Source organism: Acanthopagrus latus, chromosome 5 (assembly GCF_904848185.1).
Source record: "Acanthopagrus latus isolate v.2019 chromosome 5, fAcaLat1.1, whole genome shotgun sequence".
Taxonomy (NCBI): domain Eukaryota; kingdom Metazoa; phylum Chordata; class Actinopteri; order Spariformes; family Sparidae; genus Acanthopagrus; species Acanthopagrus latus.
The window spans coordinates 3139090-3160769 of NC_051043.1; the positions used below are offsets into that span (position 1 = coordinate 3139090).

At 41.7% G+C, this 21680-nt stretch overlaps 1 protein-coding gene across 1 annotated transcript in view; it reads right to left on the reverse strand.

Annotated features, from left to right (window-relative positions):
• Positions 1 to 1467: 1467 nt before the first annotated feature.
• The window catches only part of LOC119020232 (protein crumbs homolog 1-like), a 32315-nt gene continuing 12102 nt past the window's right edge, over positions 1468 to 21680 (reverse strand). Inside the window, exons 4-13 of the mRNA XM_037099478.1 lie at positions 21452 to 21591; positions 20013 to 20198; positions 19787 to 19900; positions 14897 to 15850; positions 11229 to 11770; positions 10708 to 10873; positions 9108 to 9969; positions 7797 to 7913; positions 7505 to 7631; positions 1468 to 6752 (exon numbers count right to left, since the gene is read on the reverse strand). Coding sequence (XP_036955373.1) covers positions 6531 to 6752; positions 7505 to 7631; positions 7797 to 7913; positions 9108 to 9969; positions 10708 to 10873; positions 11229 to 11770; positions 14897 to 15850; positions 19787 to 19900; positions 20013 to 20198; positions 21452 to 21591 — 3430 coding nt within the window. The 3' untranslated portion in view covers positions 1468 to 6530. The remainder of the gene's footprint in view (positions 6753 to 7504; positions 7632 to 7796; positions 7914 to 9107; positions 9970 to 10707; positions 10874 to 11228; positions 11771 to 14896; positions 15851 to 19786; positions 19901 to 20012; positions 20199 to 21451; positions 21592 to 21680) is intronic.

Here is a 21680-nt window from a genome sequence, read left to right on the forward strand (position 1 = left end):
CCGTCAAGTTCAACAAGGACAGGACTTTTATTCTGGAGACCATTGTTTGTGTCTAGTGTGAAACCAGATGTCAACAGTGAGCTGTGTTTTACTAACTAACATAGTGATGTAACGCAAGCCACTTAAGTAACAAAGGTATGTGAATTGTGAATAAATATGATTCTAGCACTTAAAGGCTTTCTTGTTCATAAGCATGACAGCATTATTATTTGCCTATAGAAGGCCTTATTATGTGTGACCAGAAAGAACCAAATCAGTGTTATATTGAACAATACATAAGCTTTTAACACAAATGTAATCAGATGCAAGCCCTTTGTAATCACCAACATTTTGATCAGTAACAGTAATTTAACTACATGCATGTTTTTCTATAGTGTAAAATGTGTGACGGAGATGTGTCAGTGTCTGTATGTTCAATTTTAAATAATAACCAGTGTGTATTTCTGACAAACAATGTGCAGGTTGTGGACAATCAAATTTGAATCAATTTGTTAAATGTCCAAGTTTCACTTCTTTAAAAGCAGAACAATTCCATTGAGACTGCTAAGGTGGCTGTATGTGCTTCTTTAGTTTTAGAAAAACATTTCCTTGCTCAGGAGTAGCTTGATGACCTCAGGATTTCATGCCAGCATTCCTGCCTCCCCTTCCCTCCCCACACTGTGAGATCAGAGAGGAGCAGGAGGAGGAGGAGGAGGAGGAGGAAGAGGAGGAGGAGGAAGAGGATAGCGGTGCAGCTTTACTTGCCATCATTGAGAGGAAAAGCACTGACCAAGCCAGAAGTCAGGCCGATTGGGAGTCTCTCAGAGACATAAAGGAATGCACAACCATTATAGCTTCAAAGAGAGGAAGAAGGGAGGGAAGGAGGGAGGGAGGGAGGGAGGGAGAGGGCAGGTGTGGTAAAGGGTTAGCACTACGAAGAAGGAAAAGAAGGCTTTTATAAAAAAAAAAAAAAGGGTTGCTGTTGTTGATGTACAGAGTTGCTTCTTGAAACCCGGCGGGTGAAGTGAAGTGGATCATCACTGACCTTTTCATAAAATTGTTTTAAGTAATCATATGAAGATGCCGTATTAGTGGTGGAGAGTCTGAAGTAGTGCTGCTGCCTTTATTTGTTTTTGCCTCCAAGCTCCAAGCTGTGTTGATGACACATGCAGCTGTGCGACTCTGTCGTGGCTGGTGTTGCCAGATTTTCCCGCTACATATTAAGGCCTGTTTACGGTGTGTTTCAGCCGGTTTTCGCCTGGAAGGCTCTATGGGAAACGCCAGAATAAACCTATTCACTATAATGTTCATCAGACAGAAAGAATACAGTACGTTCAGTTCATGTTCGCCAAAAATATGGATGAGTTCATGAATGATTGTTCACTGAACGTGTGCAGGCACAACACTGCTCGTCATTTTGGAGATGCTTAAAACTTCAAAAAAGATATGTGTTTTTAAAAAGAAAAAACAGTGAGGCAGTTTTTTTTATTGAACATTGTTTAAGTCACATTTCATACCCACCAAGTTTGATTCGAACTGAAGCACCATTTTCCATTAAATACTCAAAATTACAGTGGAAATATCCACTTGGATTCAAAAGAAGCCTGTACATCGTACTTTATAGACAAATCATAAAATCGTACTCAAATAAACAAGTGTTCATTTGTACAAAATGAAGAGTTTTATTCCAAAATGCAGTATTCACTTGCAGAAAACAGTGACTACTTTGAAATCACTTGCAGACATGAAACACCAAATGCAAAGACAGTTTGATATATAATGTGTGTTTAGTGTGGAAATCACATTACAAGTCCTGGGTTGACCCATTAGCATCACACACAAACACACAGAATCCAGTCTTTAAACAACTCCAGGGACTGATTAATGCCAAAAGTGAATATATAATATTTTGGAGCAGAACTCCTCATGTACTGATCTACAATGTGCTGTACATGGTACAGCATTAGAAGAACAACTCCAGTGTAAAATCACTACCATTCTTTATATAGCTGGATTACTTATGTGTCCTGTGTGTGTTCTAGTTTTAAGTCCCTTCACTTTACAAGACGGTACATCCACCACAGTGCTTCTGACAACATTTGAATATGTGTGCTGAGCTGCGTCTCAGAGCAGGGTTTCTGTCACTGACCTCTCCTTTGAAGTACTACATGAAGGCTTCACTTTGTCAGAACAAGTAACATAAAAACAGACCACAGCATTCTGAGGAGGTGTTTTATGGATGCAGGAGAACATGAAGGCACATACTGTCATCTCATCATGTACAAATACCTGTACATTGCCTGCAGTCGTTTTAAAGGAGCATTAAACAACTTTTTTTTTTTTTTTTTCATTAAACCCAAAAAGGAGCAAGTGGGAATGACAACAACACTGCATACTCAGTGAAAGAGGCAGTGGCATGCAGTCTACATTATGACCATTTTTCTGTTTCTTATTCGCCTCAGGGTACTTCACTTACTTTTTCTGCACTATTTCACAAAACTGCAGAGCCGATCAGTGATTTATCTCATCGATGAACTCTGCTGCTGATTCGATGTGCTCAGCTGACTAAAAAAGCCACTGACAAGGAACTGCTAGTGCCAACGGTGCAGGACAATTGGCAACAACTAGGGCCACAGACACTCACCAACGATATGCTATTCTTTTTAACTCCTTACACTTTCATAGCACTACATAACATCTACTACTTTTTGGGCAGATTTATGTGGACTTCTGAGCATTGTTGGAGACAGTTACTTGCATTCAGCCACAACATTATTAATACAGTCCTACACAGATGTTGAGTGACAGGGTCTGGGTCACAGTCGGTTTTTTAAGTTCATCCCAAAGGTGTTGGATTGGGTTGAGGTTAGGGTTCAGGTGCAGGTCATTCATGTTAATCCACACGAAGATGGAAAAAAAAAAAAAGAAAAAACATTTGCTGGGGCATTTAAATAGTGAAACAGGAAAAGAACAAACACAAACTTGGAGACACGCTATTGTCTAAAATGTAATTGTATGGTGCAGATCTAGATATGGTGTCCACATACTTTCGGACATATAATGTGTCTAATCTATGCGTGAGCAAGACTGTGCCAGTTTAATTGGTCAGATGAAATAAAGTCAATGCAACTTGTGCTCTATAAGGTTCAACACATTGGTACCAACCCCATCTAAAACACACTGATTAAAATCCCACTTATTACTCTTTACTACATTCAATATTAATGACCAGTGTCTCTCTAATTCTTATTCAGCTGTGACTTGCATGTCACTTCCCTTTCACAAACTGTCTGTTGCCATCAACACTAATTTGGATCCAAATTACATCAGCACCTTCAGTTAAAAGCATCCTGGTTAAGTGGTTTTATAAAGTTAGCAGCACTGGTGTATAGAGAGTGAAAGGCAAGCGGCTGGGATTTTCTGATATAGAAAATGTGAGTGCAGTGGCATCACAGTCTAAGAATCCTTAGCTAACTTAACGTCAAGGGTCTATGGCAGCCGGATCAGTTTATGTGAAACATAATGCAAAAATAGTAGATTGAGGTTTGTCTGGAGCAGAAGACCCTCACATTTCTGGTCCATCATGAGCCCTTATTTGTGAAAACATATGTACTGAATGGTGAGAGACAAATACTTGTCATCTCATTGGACATGGCCATAACTACACATGTGACATTTAACAATTTTAAAGATGCATTTTTAACATAAAGGGGTCCTCGCCTGTCATAAAACAACTTGAGTATAACACAGTAAAAGTACATAAGAAGAAAGAGTATAAGAAAGACTATGCAGCCAACAGTCCTGAATCAGACTTGGTCTTGCTTAACATTCACCAAAACCCACAGCTGTAAACGTGCGGATATAAGCTAGCTCACAGAACTGAATAACTCTCCGTTCACATAACTGCAGCTGTCATTTTGGCCAGACAGATTTGCTCCTTTTATTAATATGTCCAGTGTACATCCATCCATTGTCTGTAACCACTTAATCCCTTTTATGGGGTCGCAGGTTTTTTGCTGGAGCCAATCCCAGCTGTCCCTGGGTGAGGGCAGGGTGCGCCCTGGACAAGTCGCCAGCTCATCACAGGGCCCTCAGTGATGGCAGAGGCTGCCATGCAAGGTGCCAACCACACATCAGGAGCAATTTGGGGTTCAGTATCTTGCTCAAGGACACTTCGACATGCAGTGGCTGAGCTGATCCCGGAGCTGGAATTTGAACCGGCAACCTTCTGGTCTCTAGCCGACCTGCTCTACCCTGCTGAGCTACAGCCGCCCCTATGTCCAGTGTACAACCAAAAGTAAATGGTGAGTTCTTTTATTTTAACATGGAGAAGTTACGTCACGTACATAAGGTAACTTAAGTTCCTTAGGTAACACGCGTGCATCATTTGTAATGGAACTACATATGTATCCTAGTGATCGTAACCCAAACTGCAATGTTTTCCTAAATCACTCAAGCAGTTTTAGTGTCTACACCTCAGCAAACAGCAACAGTACAAAGAATGTCCAGTATGCTGCAATGGACATGTTGGTTTGAGAATGGTGATGTAGTTTTGGGAGAAACTTGTTCAGTCGTTTAGGTACGAGGATGCTGTGATATTGTGCAAGATGAAGTCTTTACACACACAACTTGAGAGTGTTTTACTATCTTTATAACAAACTTTCTTCCAAAATTATCTTTTAAATTGACAAACATCATCTGTCTCACTCATGGCGCAAACGGGATAAAAAAAATTGCCTCTTGTTATTAACCACCACACATGAGGGAAACCACAACAGTCTCTATATAAGGCTATAGAACGTAAAATGGTGACTGGTGATGGTGACTTACACAGATTAACACAGGGATTAACATAGTTTGGAGTAAGGACTGAAAGCAGTTAGCTTAGTTCTGTCCAATGTGACAAAATACCATAAGTAATTAACACATGGTGTCTTGTTTGCTTGATCTAGAAACAGATCCAGAAATGTGAAACTGAATACTTCCAGCTCCTCTACTGACTGTTTGTCTCCTTATCTCACTCTTGGAAAGAAAGCCGATAACTGTTGTGTCCCTACTGATTTTGTGACCAAACCTATGCCCTTGGTGTTGAATTCTTCCTTTAGATTATAAATTGAGAAGACATTCTCCCTTTTTTTTCCTCTATTTTTTGTTTCATTACTTATGTCCATAAATCCTGGTGTGTCCACCTCGGAATGCAGCAATGAGATTCCTACAATTAAATAATGTTGAAAATGTTGAAAATATAACAAAAAAATAGAATACAGTGACTTTACGTTTTGCATTATACACAACACAAAGACATGGATAAGACACTCATACCATCTTATCACAGTAACAAAGACTGGACAGAGCAGTTAGCCTGTTCAGTCATACAGTGCACACAGACAACGTAATACAGCAGTTATTAACACAACAGTTTTTGACTCCTGCAGAAGCTGCAGTGATGTAGTCCACACATTCAGGGGTGTGTTCTAAATTCATGCTCCATCATATTAAGTGTTTGCATCATTTAATTCACATTACAGACTTCAGCTGTAAAGAGGGATGGCGTAACAAAAAACCTGTAGACACACAACTTCAGAAGTATCTTTTTCCCTTGTAAAAGAATTATTTAAACAATATTAAGTACCTGAAATCACCAGTATCAAGGTTGTATCATACAAATTTCTGGTTCAGCGAACAAGAACATGAGGTCTGAATCCAAATTACTTCTTCAGTTGACTTCTTATGTTTTCTAAGACCAAAAAAAGTTAAAATCACAAATTTCCAGTTGAAGGAGAGACATAAGGAAATCAGGTGACTCAACACTTGACTGCAGAAAAGGTCAAGTCATGCAGGATTAGCATTGCCAACACTTTGTGTCTTTTCAGTGTCTGTCTCCAAAAAAACAACTAAAAAGAACTTTGTATATGGAATGTAATACTACCATAAGGACTCACTGATAATAATGTGCAGTTTGTGCTAATGCAAATTAAATTGTGTAATTTTACAGAATTTGTTTCAAATGTGTTTTTCTCCCTCGACACATGAATCTTTCTCACTTGCGTCCCTGAAGCAGTAGGGGAATCTACAGAGGAAGTTTTTACTGCTTTGATTTACTAAACCACAAATGATGAATTCATTGTCCTTGTATGACTGTATGAGGGGCCTAGGAGAATTTCAGTTTCAGTCATTTTCAGCCCATGTGAATACATTCCTTCATATCCACAGGCTTTCAGGCTTTTCCTTTGAATTGGAGGTCCTTAAATGATTCTGGTTCCATGAGATTTAAGCTTAAGATTGTCCTCAAAACTCAACTTCAATGTACGTCCAGGTCAGAGCATCCTTTGACTATACACTCTTCCAAAAGGACAGTCTGAGTAATAAGGAGACGTTCTCTTGCAGCCTGTGGTCTTCACCTGTCCATCTCTGAGGCTTCAGTGTCAGTAGTTTTCACAAGTGGAGGACCGCTCATTGATTAATCATCCACACTGCAGAGCATATGTTCCACCTGCCCTTTAGATAGATACATCCACTGGATGTGAGGCTGTGGGGCAGGGCTCTAGACCTCAGATCAGCCTCTCCTCTGGGGGAACTTTGAGGACACTGCCCATTTCCAACCTAGCGCCAGCCACCTCCTGAGAGCTGGGGCTATACGTGCCCTCTGACTGACGTTTCTTCCGTGCTGTCATGATGAGGAAAAACACCACCAGGATGGCCAGTAGTACACACAGGGTGGTCAGAGGAATGGTCACCACCAGCCAGGGGATTCGCTCCCTGTGCTCCTCTTTCTGAAAGAGGGAACAATATTATGCATACATAGTGAACAAAACTAACGTGCACACACTGCAAAATTATTTTCATATATATATATATATATATATATATATATATATATATATATATATATATATATATATATATATATATATTTTTTTTTTTTTTTTTTTTTTTTTTTTTTCCAAAAGTAAGTATTTTTGCTATTGAAAATGTCAGAGCAGAATCTCCTGATTGACTCACCACATTTAAAATGAATTTAATTAATTTAAATCAAGTTAAAGGTTTGTTGGCTCAGTTCCTAAACACCGTTGCTGCTTCTGTTTGTGTGTCATAACTCTTAGTTACTTGTTTAGAGTGTGTAGGTTGGTGAAATGCAGCCCTGCGACCCTCGCACACAGAGGACGGTAATGAAGAAGCCATACAATAAGTAGTTAATCATTAGGCAGTTCATAACTGTTACCTTTTTTAACATTCAACTGGTTTATGCAAACTGTGGACATTTTATTTGCTCACTTGGAGAAATAAGGTGGTGGAGTGGTGCTCTGGTGTGGACAATACACTATGGCATGGAGATATAGTAATACTCCTTTTTCATGTACAGTATGCAAGGATCATTTTAGTTTCTTCATGGTTTCTGTGGCAGCTAAAAGGAACCTGAATGCTGGCCATCCATATATGAAACCCATCATTCACATTCAGGTTCTAATATAGCACATGTGCTGTGAAAGTAAATTATGTCGAAGCCAGCGCCAGTGAAACTTACATTGCTCTCACAGAGTCTGCCGCTGTAGCCCGGCATACACTCACACTGGAAGTGGTTGAGTCTGTCCAGACAGGTGGCACCGTTAAGACAAGGGTTGGACTCGCACTCGTCTATCTCTGTCTCACACCTGAAACACATCAGCAGGGTCTTAACACAACTCTGTCTGACAGAGCAGCTGCTCAGACACACTTACACACACATGCATTCGTGACCTTTACACTTGGATATGCTTCAGAGTAGACACACTTTCTACTGAACAGCAGGTGGGTGGTGGGGAACAGGCTGCTCTCACCTGGCACCAGTGTATCCCGGCTTGCAGGTGCAGTTACCTCCATAGTCTCCTCCTATACAGACACCTCCATTAAGACAGTCTGTGTTTGCATCACACGCCACTGGAGGGAAACGCCACCTGTTGGAAACACAAACATACTTACTGAGAAAGGTATGATTTTGTAGTTACTAGTGCCGTGCCCGTTAAAATGTCCCCGCTTGACTGTTCGTTGTGTGGCAATGCTCATTTGCCACATATGAATATTAACAATAAGCCCTCTGTCAGGTGCCTGATCAGGAAAACGCTCCTGCTGATTTGGTTGGCTTTACTGGTTGAATTCTATGTTTGATTCAAACTTTTAATACACACAGTAGCTTGTGTCTGCTGGTCTCCCACCCAGTCTTCTGCTGCTCCTGTCTGGGTCACTCACCTGGGGCCACTCTTCCCTGTCAGAGAGGTGGGGTGTTTACCATGGCAACCATGGCTCACGACAGGCTGTTCTAGCTGCAGTGTCTCTGGGCTTGTGCGGTAGAGCGGACAGGCTGGGTGGCGGAGCAGCAGTCCAGCAGCAGCACATCTGTCCACTCTGCCAAACAAGTTCAGACACTCTGACAGCTAAAAGCGGCTCTGGATGAGAGACCCAGACAGGAGAAACAGAGATCCACGAGAGAAGCTGATTACAGCTCATGCACCGCAGGCAGACATTACCAGTCTAGTAACAATGAGCTACTGAGGTAACAGAGAAGCCAACCAACAAAGCCAACCAATCAGAGGCAGATTAATCCCACGAGACAGGTCAAGCCAACACATGCATATGGAAAGCCCCATGACTTTCAGACTGCAGCCCAACTCTGCTGTGAAGAATGTAGGAAGATGCTATAAGCTGCATGAACAGGTACTTTTAACTTCTCTTTTGTGGCAGCAAACAACATGCATCTTTTCAGTAACTAACTATTATACTGCAAACTGAGCCTATCTATGCACTTTATGCTGACTACAGTAATAATGGTGACTGTGGCAATGCGCTGGGGTCTCTCTCAAACACCAGTACAGACGCACTAAATTAAAATTAGCTCCAAAACACACTGTGCGTGGCTCCCGAACACACATGCCAAAACATTTGATTGGTATCATCCTGGCACTATGCACAGTGCTTTTATATACATGTTTGACCACTAACATGTCTACACAAAACACAGAAAAGCAGTTTCATCCTACAGTGATGTAATTACACTGCCACCGAGTCAGGTTACTCGTGGTATTAGTCAGGAATATGAGCAACAGCTAAATGCTTAAGATGTGCTGTAGATAAACAGGAAAGTGTGTACTCACTGACAGCGCTTGCCGATGTAACCCGGAGGACATGAACATGTGTGTGTTCCTTCTGTCTCCACGCAGGTTCCTCCATTCACACAGTTGAACTCCAGGCAGTTATCCACCTCCTCCTGACAGTCTTTCCCTGTGTATCCAGGATCACAGCTACACTGGTAGTCTGCCAGCAGGTCTTTACATGTACCGTACAAACAGGGACCTGAAGAACACTCATTTATCTCTGTCTCACACAGCTTGCCCTCCCATCCTGCACTGCAGCTGCAGTTGAATTCATTGAACTGGTCCTGACATATGCCCAGGTTGAGGCAGGGCTCAGAATCGCAAATCGGTGTTCCTTTGCAACCTATGGTTGGCTCATGCCCACCCAGTCTGAAAAACTGGCTTGTCTGAGGGGCATCTGGTAGTCTTATGAGTGGAAGGTAGATTCCACCCACTCTTACCTCTCCTACACATCCAGTGTATTTCTCAGCCAACAAGATTTTAGTGTCATTCAGGAAGTTGAGGTTGCCTCCAACGCCGAAGCTGCCGCCAACTCTCTGCCCATCCACGGTGAGGCGCCAGCGGGACAATAACTGCGTGGGATCGACCATGGACAGCTGTATTTGATGCCACGCTCCATCCGCTATGGTCCTGTCACTTGTGAAGGCCAGCAGCTCTGCACTCACACCGCTGTCCAGTTTGACCAGCAAGGAGGAGTTGAGCAGGCCCACGCAGAAGACCTCAGCTTTGCTGGCAGCCCGCAACAAGATTCCATTTGCGTCTCGTGTCCTTATATCCATGGTGATGTTGGTTACAGGGTTCAGCAGAGAGCTGTTGGCTGCATACAGGAGAGCGTTGTCCTGAAAAATGGCTTCAGTTAAACCTGTCGGAGCAAAAGATCATGTGAGCAGTCACTGAAAGACAGAACGGTGCTCTATCATGCTGATTCAAAACTAAGCGTATTATCAATTTATAAGATCACTGTATTAATTGGAAAATCACTGATCTGCTGTCTCTGAAGTAGGCCCAATATTTGGTATAATGTTCAAATATGTGATTTAGTATACATTTTACTTTTAATGTAGAGCTCTCATTAAATCTGAATTGCATATGCAATAATTGTATTCATCTTGCTTTTATCGCAGTTTATTTTGTAGACTCGGTTTGGGGGTCCTATACAGAGGTTCTCCAAATGCCATTAAAAAATAAATATTTTTGCCAGCTGTATGTGACTATTGGTAATATATTAGTCAAGGATAAACAGTGTTAGGAGGATATTCATTTTACACCCACAGCTGGATTGGCACACCGAATAGAGCATAGATGAATAAATCAGCAGTGATAATGGCTCTTGGATAATGGCACTTCTTAGCACCTCTTACAGTCAGACTGTTGAGGTCAGGGAGTTTCCTCCCTCTCTTGTACACAGAAGTTTTTCCTTCGGTGTCAGTGGGAGTCAAAGGTTGGCAAGTTGTCCATTCCATCTAATGTTAAATGGCTCTACAGAAATCCTTCCAGACTGTTAATCAAATTAAGAAATTAAGCGCTAAACAAACAACCTTAACCTGACTTACCCTGCCTTGATAAAGAGGGTGAGAATTACTGTCAAAGGATTACTCACACTCATAACCATCCTGTAAGTCCACACAGCGTACTCCGTCAAGACAAGGGTTGTCGACACACCACAAACGAATCTCGCACAGACGCCCTGAGTAGTTAACAGGGCAGTTGCACTTGAAGTCATTCCAGGTGACCTGACACTGTCCGTCATTGAAACAGGGCTCATCCTTTGCAAGACAAACACAGATGGATGGATTAGATGATCACTTGTACAATCTCTCACCTGATGCAACCACAGAGGTAAAAGCAGCAGAGGGGATTGAGCGTTCACTTGCAGCTCAAAGGGGCTAACAACCAGATCAATGCTAATAAGGGTGAGGAGATACAGTACAGTACAGTACAGTACCATAAAATGTTTATGGTAAAAGTATATCATATGATATCAAACCACCATTTTTCCAAATGGTGGGTTGATATGTCAGTCCATCACTTTGGTCTTCACTGCAATTTCTCAAACAATGTGGATGGGCCGTCTGATCTGGCTAGCTAGAGTGATGATCATACAACAGATGTTGTATTTACCTTGCATGTGTCATCACTTTGGCATCCTGGCAGCACATTCTCCTCTGTGCTTGCCTGGTAAGCTTCGACTCCCTCCGGATGATCCTCACTGGTCAGTTGCTTGTGGTCCAGCCGGATGTCCTGCAGGCAGCCCTTGAAGTTTCCACCCCAGGCGTTCATACTCTTGCCTGGAGGGAGCCCTCCAACATACGCCACATCTCCTGCCTCTATGCTCACATTCCCTAAGGCACGATTATTCCCTGCTTTGGGAAATACCACATGGCCATAGTGTACCTTTACAGTTACCAAATTACTGTTACCGTCAGTGACAAACTTGGCCTCAGAAAGCAGGGTGGTGTGGGGGCTGTAAATAGCAACAGTACCCTCCTTCAGGTAGACTGTCAGGTATGGTGCTCCCTCTCGACTGAGCTGCAGGAGCAGACCATTGTGTTTGAGGGAGCGCATTGAAAAGGAGATGGTGAAATTTTCTCCATGGGTCTCTGAGATGTTAAAGGCAGCATAGCTGGTGGTGTTCTCACGACCAAAGGTCCATGATGGGTACTCTGAGGTAGGAGAAGGAAGCAAAATGTTGTCATAATCTTACATCATCACACCGGCACAAATGTATCTCACATCAGAAATCTACATCAAAATAAAGTATTACTATTACAGGTGTAGCATGTGTGCACAATATGATATGGCTGCGTTGGTGTTGTTCCTAGAACAGCGGAATTACTGATGCACCAGGACAATCACTGCACCACACCAATCACACTGTTGTGATATCATAGCTGTGCAACTCATGTCGCTTCTTGAAAATATAATACGTTTTTCTGCTCATTTCAACTTCAAAGCAGCGAGGAATGCAGTACCTGGCGCAAGCCACTTTGGCTGAATGGTTTAAATACAGGAGTCTCACTTAGGAATCTGGGGTTTCATATTATATTGAACATACTGTTATGATTTTCACTTAGTTCACTTATTATTTTCCGTTTCTTTTGCTGTTTTGTCAGGTTTAGGTGACAGAAAAACTTGGTCACCATTTAGGAAAACATGGTTTGAGTTAAAATAGACTTTTTAACAGCGTTACAAAACGACATTACTAAAACGAGATTGGTCAGTTTCAGTGATGCCCTGGAGTAATATAAGTAATAACAACCCAGCAACACCAACATGCCGGTATCATTTTGTGCTGCGGATGCTACACTTGTATCAGCAATACTTTATATTGATTTCCTCAGAGCGGCATAGTTTTACTTTAGATATCAGTTTAAAGGTATCATAAATAAGAATTTGCCACCTTAACAGACAGTAACTACTAACTGTTACGAACAGTTTTTGTTAACACTAATTTTTTTTCATACATCCAGACATTTCCAAGACACATCACTTATCCTAAGGTTGGGCTTGAGCGGAGCAACTTTTAAGCATACATTTAAAAAAAAAATGCATTTAACAGGAAAGAGGGGTAGCCAGGACCACTAGTGGAAAATCTTGTGCAATATCAAGCTGCCTTATCAATAACTGATGCTTATGTGAAACCGTATCACATTGTATTATCTTTAGACATTAGATTACATAGTGCATAATTTTTTAAATTATGTGCTTAATGTGCTTCCTTATCAATAAATAACATCTACATTCCAGTGAGTAATATCACACCATCTACTGTTTTATTGCATTGATCATGATTTCTAAAGTACTGAGAGTGTATATATATATAATATAATTATATATATATCATATATTATAATATAATACACTGTATCATGTGGTATCACACTAATTGTACTGTATAAGTATTATATGCTGACTTATCACACTTGGTTTCACGTTTACACAACTATATGGTTTGTCATGCTTATCGTTAATGAACAAGTCTGTCAATTGAGACATTTTCAATTGGTTTCTACGTCAAGCTAATAAATTACAATATTTGTACATTATATATGATAAAAGGTGTTCAAAACAATTAGAAATATTTAGTTAGAGTGAGTGTTGAACTGGCAACTTTCTGAGCATTGTGCAGCTGCCCTAAGTGTTCAGCCATCACAGATTTCTTGGAGAAATAACATCTCAATCAATGTTGTCTCCCTGCCCCCCTACAAATTAGACATGAACAAATTAGCAACACGCTGTAATAATACAACTTGTGTTTTGTGCACAGTGAAGCTGGAATCAGCGGGTGAAAAGACGTCTTACACATGCAATATAATGTAATATAATGTAATGTAATATAGTACAGTATAATACAACATAGTGGCATGTAAATGTTATTTATTGATAAGGAGGCCCAATAATATTATTTTCCACTATGGGTCACAGTGCTGGTGGTGGGCCTGCAGCCAGACCCTTCTAACTGGGTTAGCACCATGACTGTTGCTGCATTCTGAAATAGTAATTATGTGTTGTTGTTTTTTTGTTTGCTTTTTTTATATTGATCAACAACAAATGGCAGTTTTGCTAGTAGCCTCAAACAGAACTAAGAACTATCTCTGTGGAAGGGTTAAAGATGCTCAGACTTTGATACATCCTGCTCTGTCTGGACCAAGTGTTAGAAGTGAGTTTAGTATTCACTCATTTGCTTCTGTCATGGCCTCACCAAAAGACAGAACCATCACTATGTGTGGAATACAAAAATATGTGGTTCTCTAAGTATTCCACCTACAAGAGAATCATGAGAACAGTACTCCTGTACAAAGTCTTGGAGACTATCACTGTGAGAAACACCAATCACCGGCAACAATTTAATCTTTCCAGTGGTTTATAAATGGTGCTTTTAATGTAAAAGTAGAGCACATTTCTGCAACGCTTCCTACCAATAGACTTGGGTACTAAACAATCAATGCTAAAATTTGGTACCTGAGAGCACATCTTTACAGTAATGTTATAGTGAGTGAGATGTCACCCCAAAATGTACTGGCTGCATCCAGAATTAATAGTAATATTCAATATATCTGAAATACTGGTATGAAACCAATAGTACATGAACTGCATACTGTCTACAAGTAAATGTTACGGTATGCATTGTTTGATTCCTGAATTGATCCTATACAACAAGTGCGTAGCCTTTCCCAGTCTACTTAACGTAACACACTGGAATTCAATTCTTAATCACTGTGCTAAAAGCCAACAGAGGAAGTTGTGCTGTGCTGCTCTTGGCAATCACCTATAATATGTACTATGCCCCATGTCTTTGTCTGAGTCTGCACACTGGGTGGACTTAGTATTGGCGTCAACAGTTGCCAATCAAAGTGTGGTGATGCAAGCAAAATAGTTATGTGAGTTAGTTTTGAGAGAATTATTTATTCCTAGATTTAAGTTGCCCTTCCCTTCCCCCAATATCTCACTCCAAACAGCCCTCTAATTGGAATACGGGAATTCCCATTAATGCGCTAGTATCGGTTAGCATTGCAACAGCGATAACAGCACATTTAGCTACAATCCGTTTTAATTCACGTCCTTAAAATAAAACACAGTGTGTCCTCATATTTGCAAATATGACTCATGAAATATTGACTCTACATGTAAATCAACTGACTGGTTAGAACTGAAATAACTTTTTTTGTTATTGCAGAGAGAATAGAGAACCAACAAAAGGGAGGATTGGGTACAGGTATCACATTCCAGGTACCGGTGTCAGAACTGATATTGCTTCAAATGTGAAGGTACACTGCGAGCAGTCTCACCTTTTCCACAGTGTGCTCCATAGTAGGGCCGATGACACATACAGCTGGCCCGAACCCACATGTCCACACACTGCCCACGTTGCATGCAGGGGTCGTCCTCGCACCAGTTCTTTTTGCTGCAACCCATTTCCAAGCCCTTGTTCTCCTCTCTGATGAGGTCCTGAGGCAGAAGCAGCTTATGGTCAACTTCAAGGTCTTCCATGCAGCCAATGAACCCCCTTCCGCTGGATGTACTGGCTAAATATTCTTGCGGTGCCCCTCCAATGTAAAGCTGATGAAAGAAGCTGGGCTGCAGGAAGATTAGATGGTTGTAACCCTCATTCTTCACTTGGCACTCTTCCTCACAGCCGGGTCCTTTCACAGCCAGAACCAGCCTCTCATCCATGGTCACAGTGACCTGTTGCCACTCTCCGTCATTGACTGAACCAGGGTAAGTGACCTGCAGAACCTTCCCTGACTTTACCCGGGCCTGAATGGAGCCTTCGACGAGCTCCAGGGAGAAAAAGTGCTCCATAGTTCCCCGGTAGTACAGCACCATGTTGGGCAAAGTGCTCTTGAATCGGAGCTGCATGTGGAGCCCGTGGTCGTGGTCTTTAGTCTCTCGTTTTGTCCTGTTTTCAGAAACAGGCAGCTGCATGTGGACATAGCCCTCTACATTGAAGGAGAATGTAGTGGAGGTATTGCAGCGATCTCCGGTCCAGCCAGGCAGACACTGGCAGGTGTAGCTGTGCTCTCCATCATCGGTCAGCACAGGGACACAACCTGCTCCATGTTGACACTGGTGCTGTTGGCAACCGACCAAGCGGACTGCACAGTCGGGCCCACCCCAGGGCTCCTGGTCTGGCTTTGACACAGGGCAGTGACACCTATAAGAGTTGGCAGCGTCCTCACACGTGGCACCATTCTTGCAGGGATTGCTGTCACACTCATTAATGTCCACCTCACATCGTATGCCTGTAAGTTAAGACACGCACGTTTAATACTGATTCAACTCCTCAGCAGCCATATCATATCCTTCACATGGATCTCAGCGGAAGTCATATTCAATCTAACAGTGGAATCACAAATCTGGTTAATCAGACAGACATCAACGGGATTGGGGCTTGGAATATGGAACAGTAAATTACTTCATTACAGAGCTAAGTATGCATGCATACAGATGAATAGGCAGGCTTGGTTGACGCAAGGCATGGTTTTCTTCTGTCAGCGTTGTTTGCAGATGAGGAAATGACTGGAGGAAATGGCCAATCGTTGTACAAATACAGGTGAATTAAATCTCCTTAACACAATTAAACCAGTGTCTGGCATACAGATTAGTTCAGCTACAGATTGGAATATTTCTTGCCAGACAAATTTGTCACAAATACTCACGGACACACAGAATCAAAGACCGCTTGGTTTCAGTGGTCAGAGGCGCCTCATCAAACCGCATTCAACATTAAGCCCTGGCAGCAGCAGTCAACTTGCATTAACAAAGTCCTTTAAAATACTCTACACCCAAGGAACCCTAAAGCTGTTCATCCTCACATGCTAAGACTCCACCCTCATATACAAGTACTCAACTTTCCTCTTCGTTAATGTAGCATTAAAATGTACCTGTCAGCCACCAGGGCCCACAGCAGCAGCACAGCAGCAGCAGCAGCATCAACCTGCTTCCCCCCATGATCCACTGAGACAACAGCTAACACACTCCTCACACTGCTGGATGACAGAAGTAACACAACCAGGTCCCCCCTCCTCTCTCTCTCTCTCTCTCTCTCTCTCTCTCTCTCTCTCTCTCTCTCTCTCTCTGTTTAGCTTACAAAGCAGAAGCGCCTCCACTCCTCCACTCTGTACCAGGCAGACAGGCAGGAGTGATTACTAATAGCCCTGCCTACCTCTTCTTTTCCTCCCTCTCTTTCTCCCTCCTCCATTCCACCTAGAATCCCTCCCTTCCCTCCCTCAGAACCACCTCTCCTATCCTGCCTGTAGCTCAGCTCTAGCAGAGCGGTAAGCCTCCAGCTGGCTCCTGTCAGTGTTTGACAGGAGGAATGCAGTGCTGCAGTCCCCTCCCCACCCCACGAGCTGGCCTGTGGATGCCCACTAGTGGCAGGAGCTTCTAGGATGAACCTGCAGGAGGTGCTGCAGGTTCAAGACTTCAGGTGGGCGGAACCTGAACAATACTGGACCAATACATGGAGCCCTCACTGACTCTTTATTAATGTGTGCTTTTTAACTCCACCATTGCTATGGAGTTTCATTCACCACTCTGTCTGATTATGTTTCATTAAATATATATATATATATATATATATATATATATATATATATATATATATATATATATATATATATATGTATATATGTATATGTGTGTGTGTGTGTAACGTATAACATATGTTATAAAAATGAAAAAAAAAAAAAATTGGAAACGTCTCAGGTATAGGTGGGACTTATAAAGTAGCTTATAAATGATCAGTTACTGTCAATTAAACAGATGTGATGTTTTGAAAATTTCAGGGACAGTAACGTGAAAGTCATGCATCCTGGAATTCCTGTTCCATCATCATCATCATCCTGAGAAAAGCAGCCTCCGAACACATACAAAAAAAATCAGCTCAAACTGACAAATTAGGCAGTTCTGAGTAGATGAGGTTTGAGATTCTATTCAAAAACAGCTGTTTACCTGTGATGTAAGAAAGTTCCTTACCAGGCCATCAGGTTGAAAATGGACATGGGTTGGACAGAGAGGGACTAACATACTAACATGCATGCACAAACATGCACACATGAGCAGACCAGCCACCAAAATAAAGAACAGAGGAGCTCAGATTACAACACACAAAGAGGGAATGTGACTTCACTCTGTTCAAGACACCATTACTCCATTATATATTTACATAGCAAACTGTTTTTTGCTGCTATATTAATGTTCGAAATGTTCGAAATTTTAAAAAAATGTTTTAGTCTGCCGTTATTCACATCATCTCAGACATCAATCTTCTTCCATAATGGCAATTCCCACAGTATATGTAACATGCAAAATTTTTTTATTTTTTATTTTATCACATGATCTGATCTTGCTGATGGGATGAGCCAGAGAGCATATTGTATACTGTATGGCCAAACTTAACCAAGACATTTGTTATGCAAAATGTCATTCATCAGCCTTCAAACTCTAAATCCATGAGCATGCAACAAGTGCACTGAGGGGGGCATGAGAGGGTTTACCCACAGTATGTACAGTATATACAGTGACATCCACCTCATGCACCTGGAAAGTCAACCTCTTAAGTTAACAGGATATTATTTTTGAGCCATCTGGAGTTTTCCTCTATTCATTTTGGATTTGGGAAAAGGACCTTGCACTGCTCAGACTGTATTTTATCTTATATCTCTTCTTTTTTCATCAGCCTTTAATTAGGCCTCTAAGCAGCTTGGCTGTAATCTCCCCTCCCCGCCTGACAATTTTCTTAGGAGACCCCCATTTAATGCCCATGCTGGACACCTGACATATGGCACCTTTTATTGACTTTGTTGTTTTCTGCTACGCTCCTCAATACCATATGCCCTCTCATCCCCTCCTATCCTCTGCTCTGCTGAGGCTTCCACATGGTGGGGCCCTGTAACTGTTAGAAAATTAGCCTCTCATTTTGTTACAGAGAGCTTTTGGCTGAATTCCTCAGTTCTAAGTCCAGATTGTGAATTTCGAGGTCAAGCTTTTGGTGCAGTTCCTACTTTTGAGTGATTCAGTGACAAATCTCCTCTAATGAGGAATTAATACCTTGGCTGGCAATTAGGAATTGTCAGCAGGAGAAGGATTAACTCTTTATTGTTTGGCCACTGAAATTCTGAGACCTGGTATGAAGGTTATCTGTCTGGCTTCTACTGAGGACATAAAGTCAACTTCATTTTAGATCTTACTTCACTACCTCACAGGGACGTTGTGATTCTAGATCGGCCGTGAGACAGATAATCTTTATGTGTGTGGTGTCCTGTGCTGAGAATATCAGAGCACACCATACACAGTACGATCAAAGCTGATTTTTTAATCTTCGTGTGGGGGCTCTACAGATAAAAAATCTCTTAAGATTTATAAAATCCTTATGTGTCTACCCTCCTTTAATATGGTAAAAAAAGAGCTGGTTGTGACACATGGCAAACCTCGGAGGAATTTAACAATGTTTAATCTAATATAGTTAAATAACCAAAAACATTAAATAAGATACAGTTTAGGGAGAAGACAGTTTTTAATATTTTTTTGATTCAAGAGATTGTTGTTGAGAAGAATTTAAGCAAATGCCATTTCAGCGAAACCGTGTTGAAAGTTTGTCGTGTTTTTATACTACTTTTTTCAAATGCGCATTAACACTCCAGAAAAGACTTGTAATCACACTTTAAAATTGGTGGAGTCACACTTTAAAGGGTACATTCTGGGTTTGCCAAAATGGACAGTGCTGTCATGATGATTTCTCAACTAAAAACAGCGAAGGCTGTAGCTCACCGCTCAGAATTTTACCACCTAATCCTATTTTATAGTCATATATTTAAATAATATAGTCATCTGCAGAGTCACTCACCATCTTTTGCAAAAGACTCAAGACTTACTTGTTCAGACTTCACCTTGAGCCCGTTTCACATGACTCCCTCCCTATTTTTTTATTCTTACGTCACCAGTCATGTCACCAGTGATATGTTGAGGTTTCTTTCTTGTGACAAATGTACTTATTGTAAGTCGCTTTGGACAAAAGCGTCTGCTAAATGCCCTAAATCTTAATCTAAATCTAAGTCTGTCAGTGAGAATGAAAAGTCACAGGGACAGGACACAACCCTGTGGGGTGCCTCTGGAGGAGAGCAGCTCAGTTTGGTTTTGTTAGGAGATAAGAGAAATAGATAAGAGGTTTCTCCTACCTGTGAATCCGTCTGGACACACACATTCATAAGAGTTGACCAGATCCTGGCAGCTTCCTCCATGCTGACAGGGTGCAGACTCACACTCATCCACATTGACTGAGCAGTTGTCTCCTACAAACAGAACATATTTATGAGATTCATAAATGCATCCTCATTGCTCCATGATGAGCTAATGAGGTATCATACAGTACCAAGTAACCAAAGGGCTTTTGTCGTGACTCACCGGTGAATCCTGGCAGACAGTGGCAGATGAAGCCAGCTGCCTCTTCATAGCTGAAATTTGCATTGCTGAGTTCAGGCAACGTCCCGTAGTTCAGGATATCTGAGCGCTGGAAACACTGGCCATCATTCTCACAGGGATGCTGCGCACACTCATCTATATCCACTTGGCAGTTCTCTCCTTCATAACCTGGACAGACGCACAGACATGCCAAAGGCTCATATTTTTTCTAAAGTCTGTCTTCATGCAACACTTACAGGCCCCTAAATACGTTGATCACATCCTATCTTCCTTAAGAGGCCAATTGCATTTTTGAATTATTGCAGTCAAAAATAATATTACTTTCCCTTTACCAGTAGTGCTATTTGTCAAAATCTTATGTTGGTGTGAGTTACAGAGTTTTGGAGATGTCTGCCTGCTCTGCTTTATAATGGAGCTAGATGGACTCGATGACCCAGTTACTCAGGATACTCCATAGACCTTATCATGAGCAGCTGCACGTCGGGACTATTTTCTTTGAACTGCACTACACCTGCCAACCGATTCACCAGAAAAGACAAGAGGCTCCTGCTTGTGACAGCGCAGGATGTAAACATTAACACCATCCTCCTCGCCTGAACTGTAACATTTGCTAGCTTAGTTAGCTTAATTAGCTAGCTTCTCCATTAGTAGATGCCCATGTCCTTCAATGCCGCGATACGGAGAGAAAATAGTTCCTTCGTGAAACTGCTCACAACGCGGTGTGTATTGGTTTTGTCTCTGATGTATTGTTTTGACACTTTGAGCACCACAAGCCAAGTGCCATCTACTTCCATTGTATAGGAGAGACTTTTTTAAGCAGGATTTGGCTGGTGAACACAGCTGACGACACTTTTAGGACACACACACATCCACACACAAGCTCACGAAAATGCTGCTGATGTCTGCATCTCTCTCTGTAGTAAAGTGCTTATGCATTACTCCTCATGATTCATCACGGCCCTGAAAGATTTAAATAGTACCACACAGCTGTTTTTATGAGCTCTACCATAAATATTGAGTTTTGTGGGGCACAGCTGTTGATCTTTAGCCCCTTGTCTTGGCCTCTAAAGTCAAGGGTCAGATCATCGAACTCCTTTTGTTTGCTTTGATTTATGCATGGGAAATCTCCACCCTGACGACACTTTTCATGTGAGCAAGTTATAGGTTTTTTTTTGTTTTATTCAAACATCACAACATGCATTTTCTTTATGATTTCAGTTTAATGATCAAGCAGAGACACTAGCGACAAAATACTGAATATCAAAAAGAGTTGTTTAGACTATTTATATCATGCTGAGTTTAATGGTTGTGTAACACAATATGTTAACATACACCGAGTTGTGGGTTTATATGTGACTGCTGGGATGTTTGAGAAGTGGTTTGTAACAGGTGTAGAGTTGATGCCCTGAGTGATGGAGTACCTTGCCAGCAGTGGCACGTGTACTGATTGATCCCATCCAAACAAGTCGCTCCATGCTGGCAGGGGTCAGAAGCACACTCGAGAATTTCCTTGTCGCAGTGGTCGCCAACAAAGCCAGTCCCCTTACAGTCACACTCAAAGCTACAAGAGAGCACAGACACAAATAAGACTGTCTTACACTGTGATTGTCAGCAAGGTGAAGTGGATAGTTACAGACATAGATTTTGGTC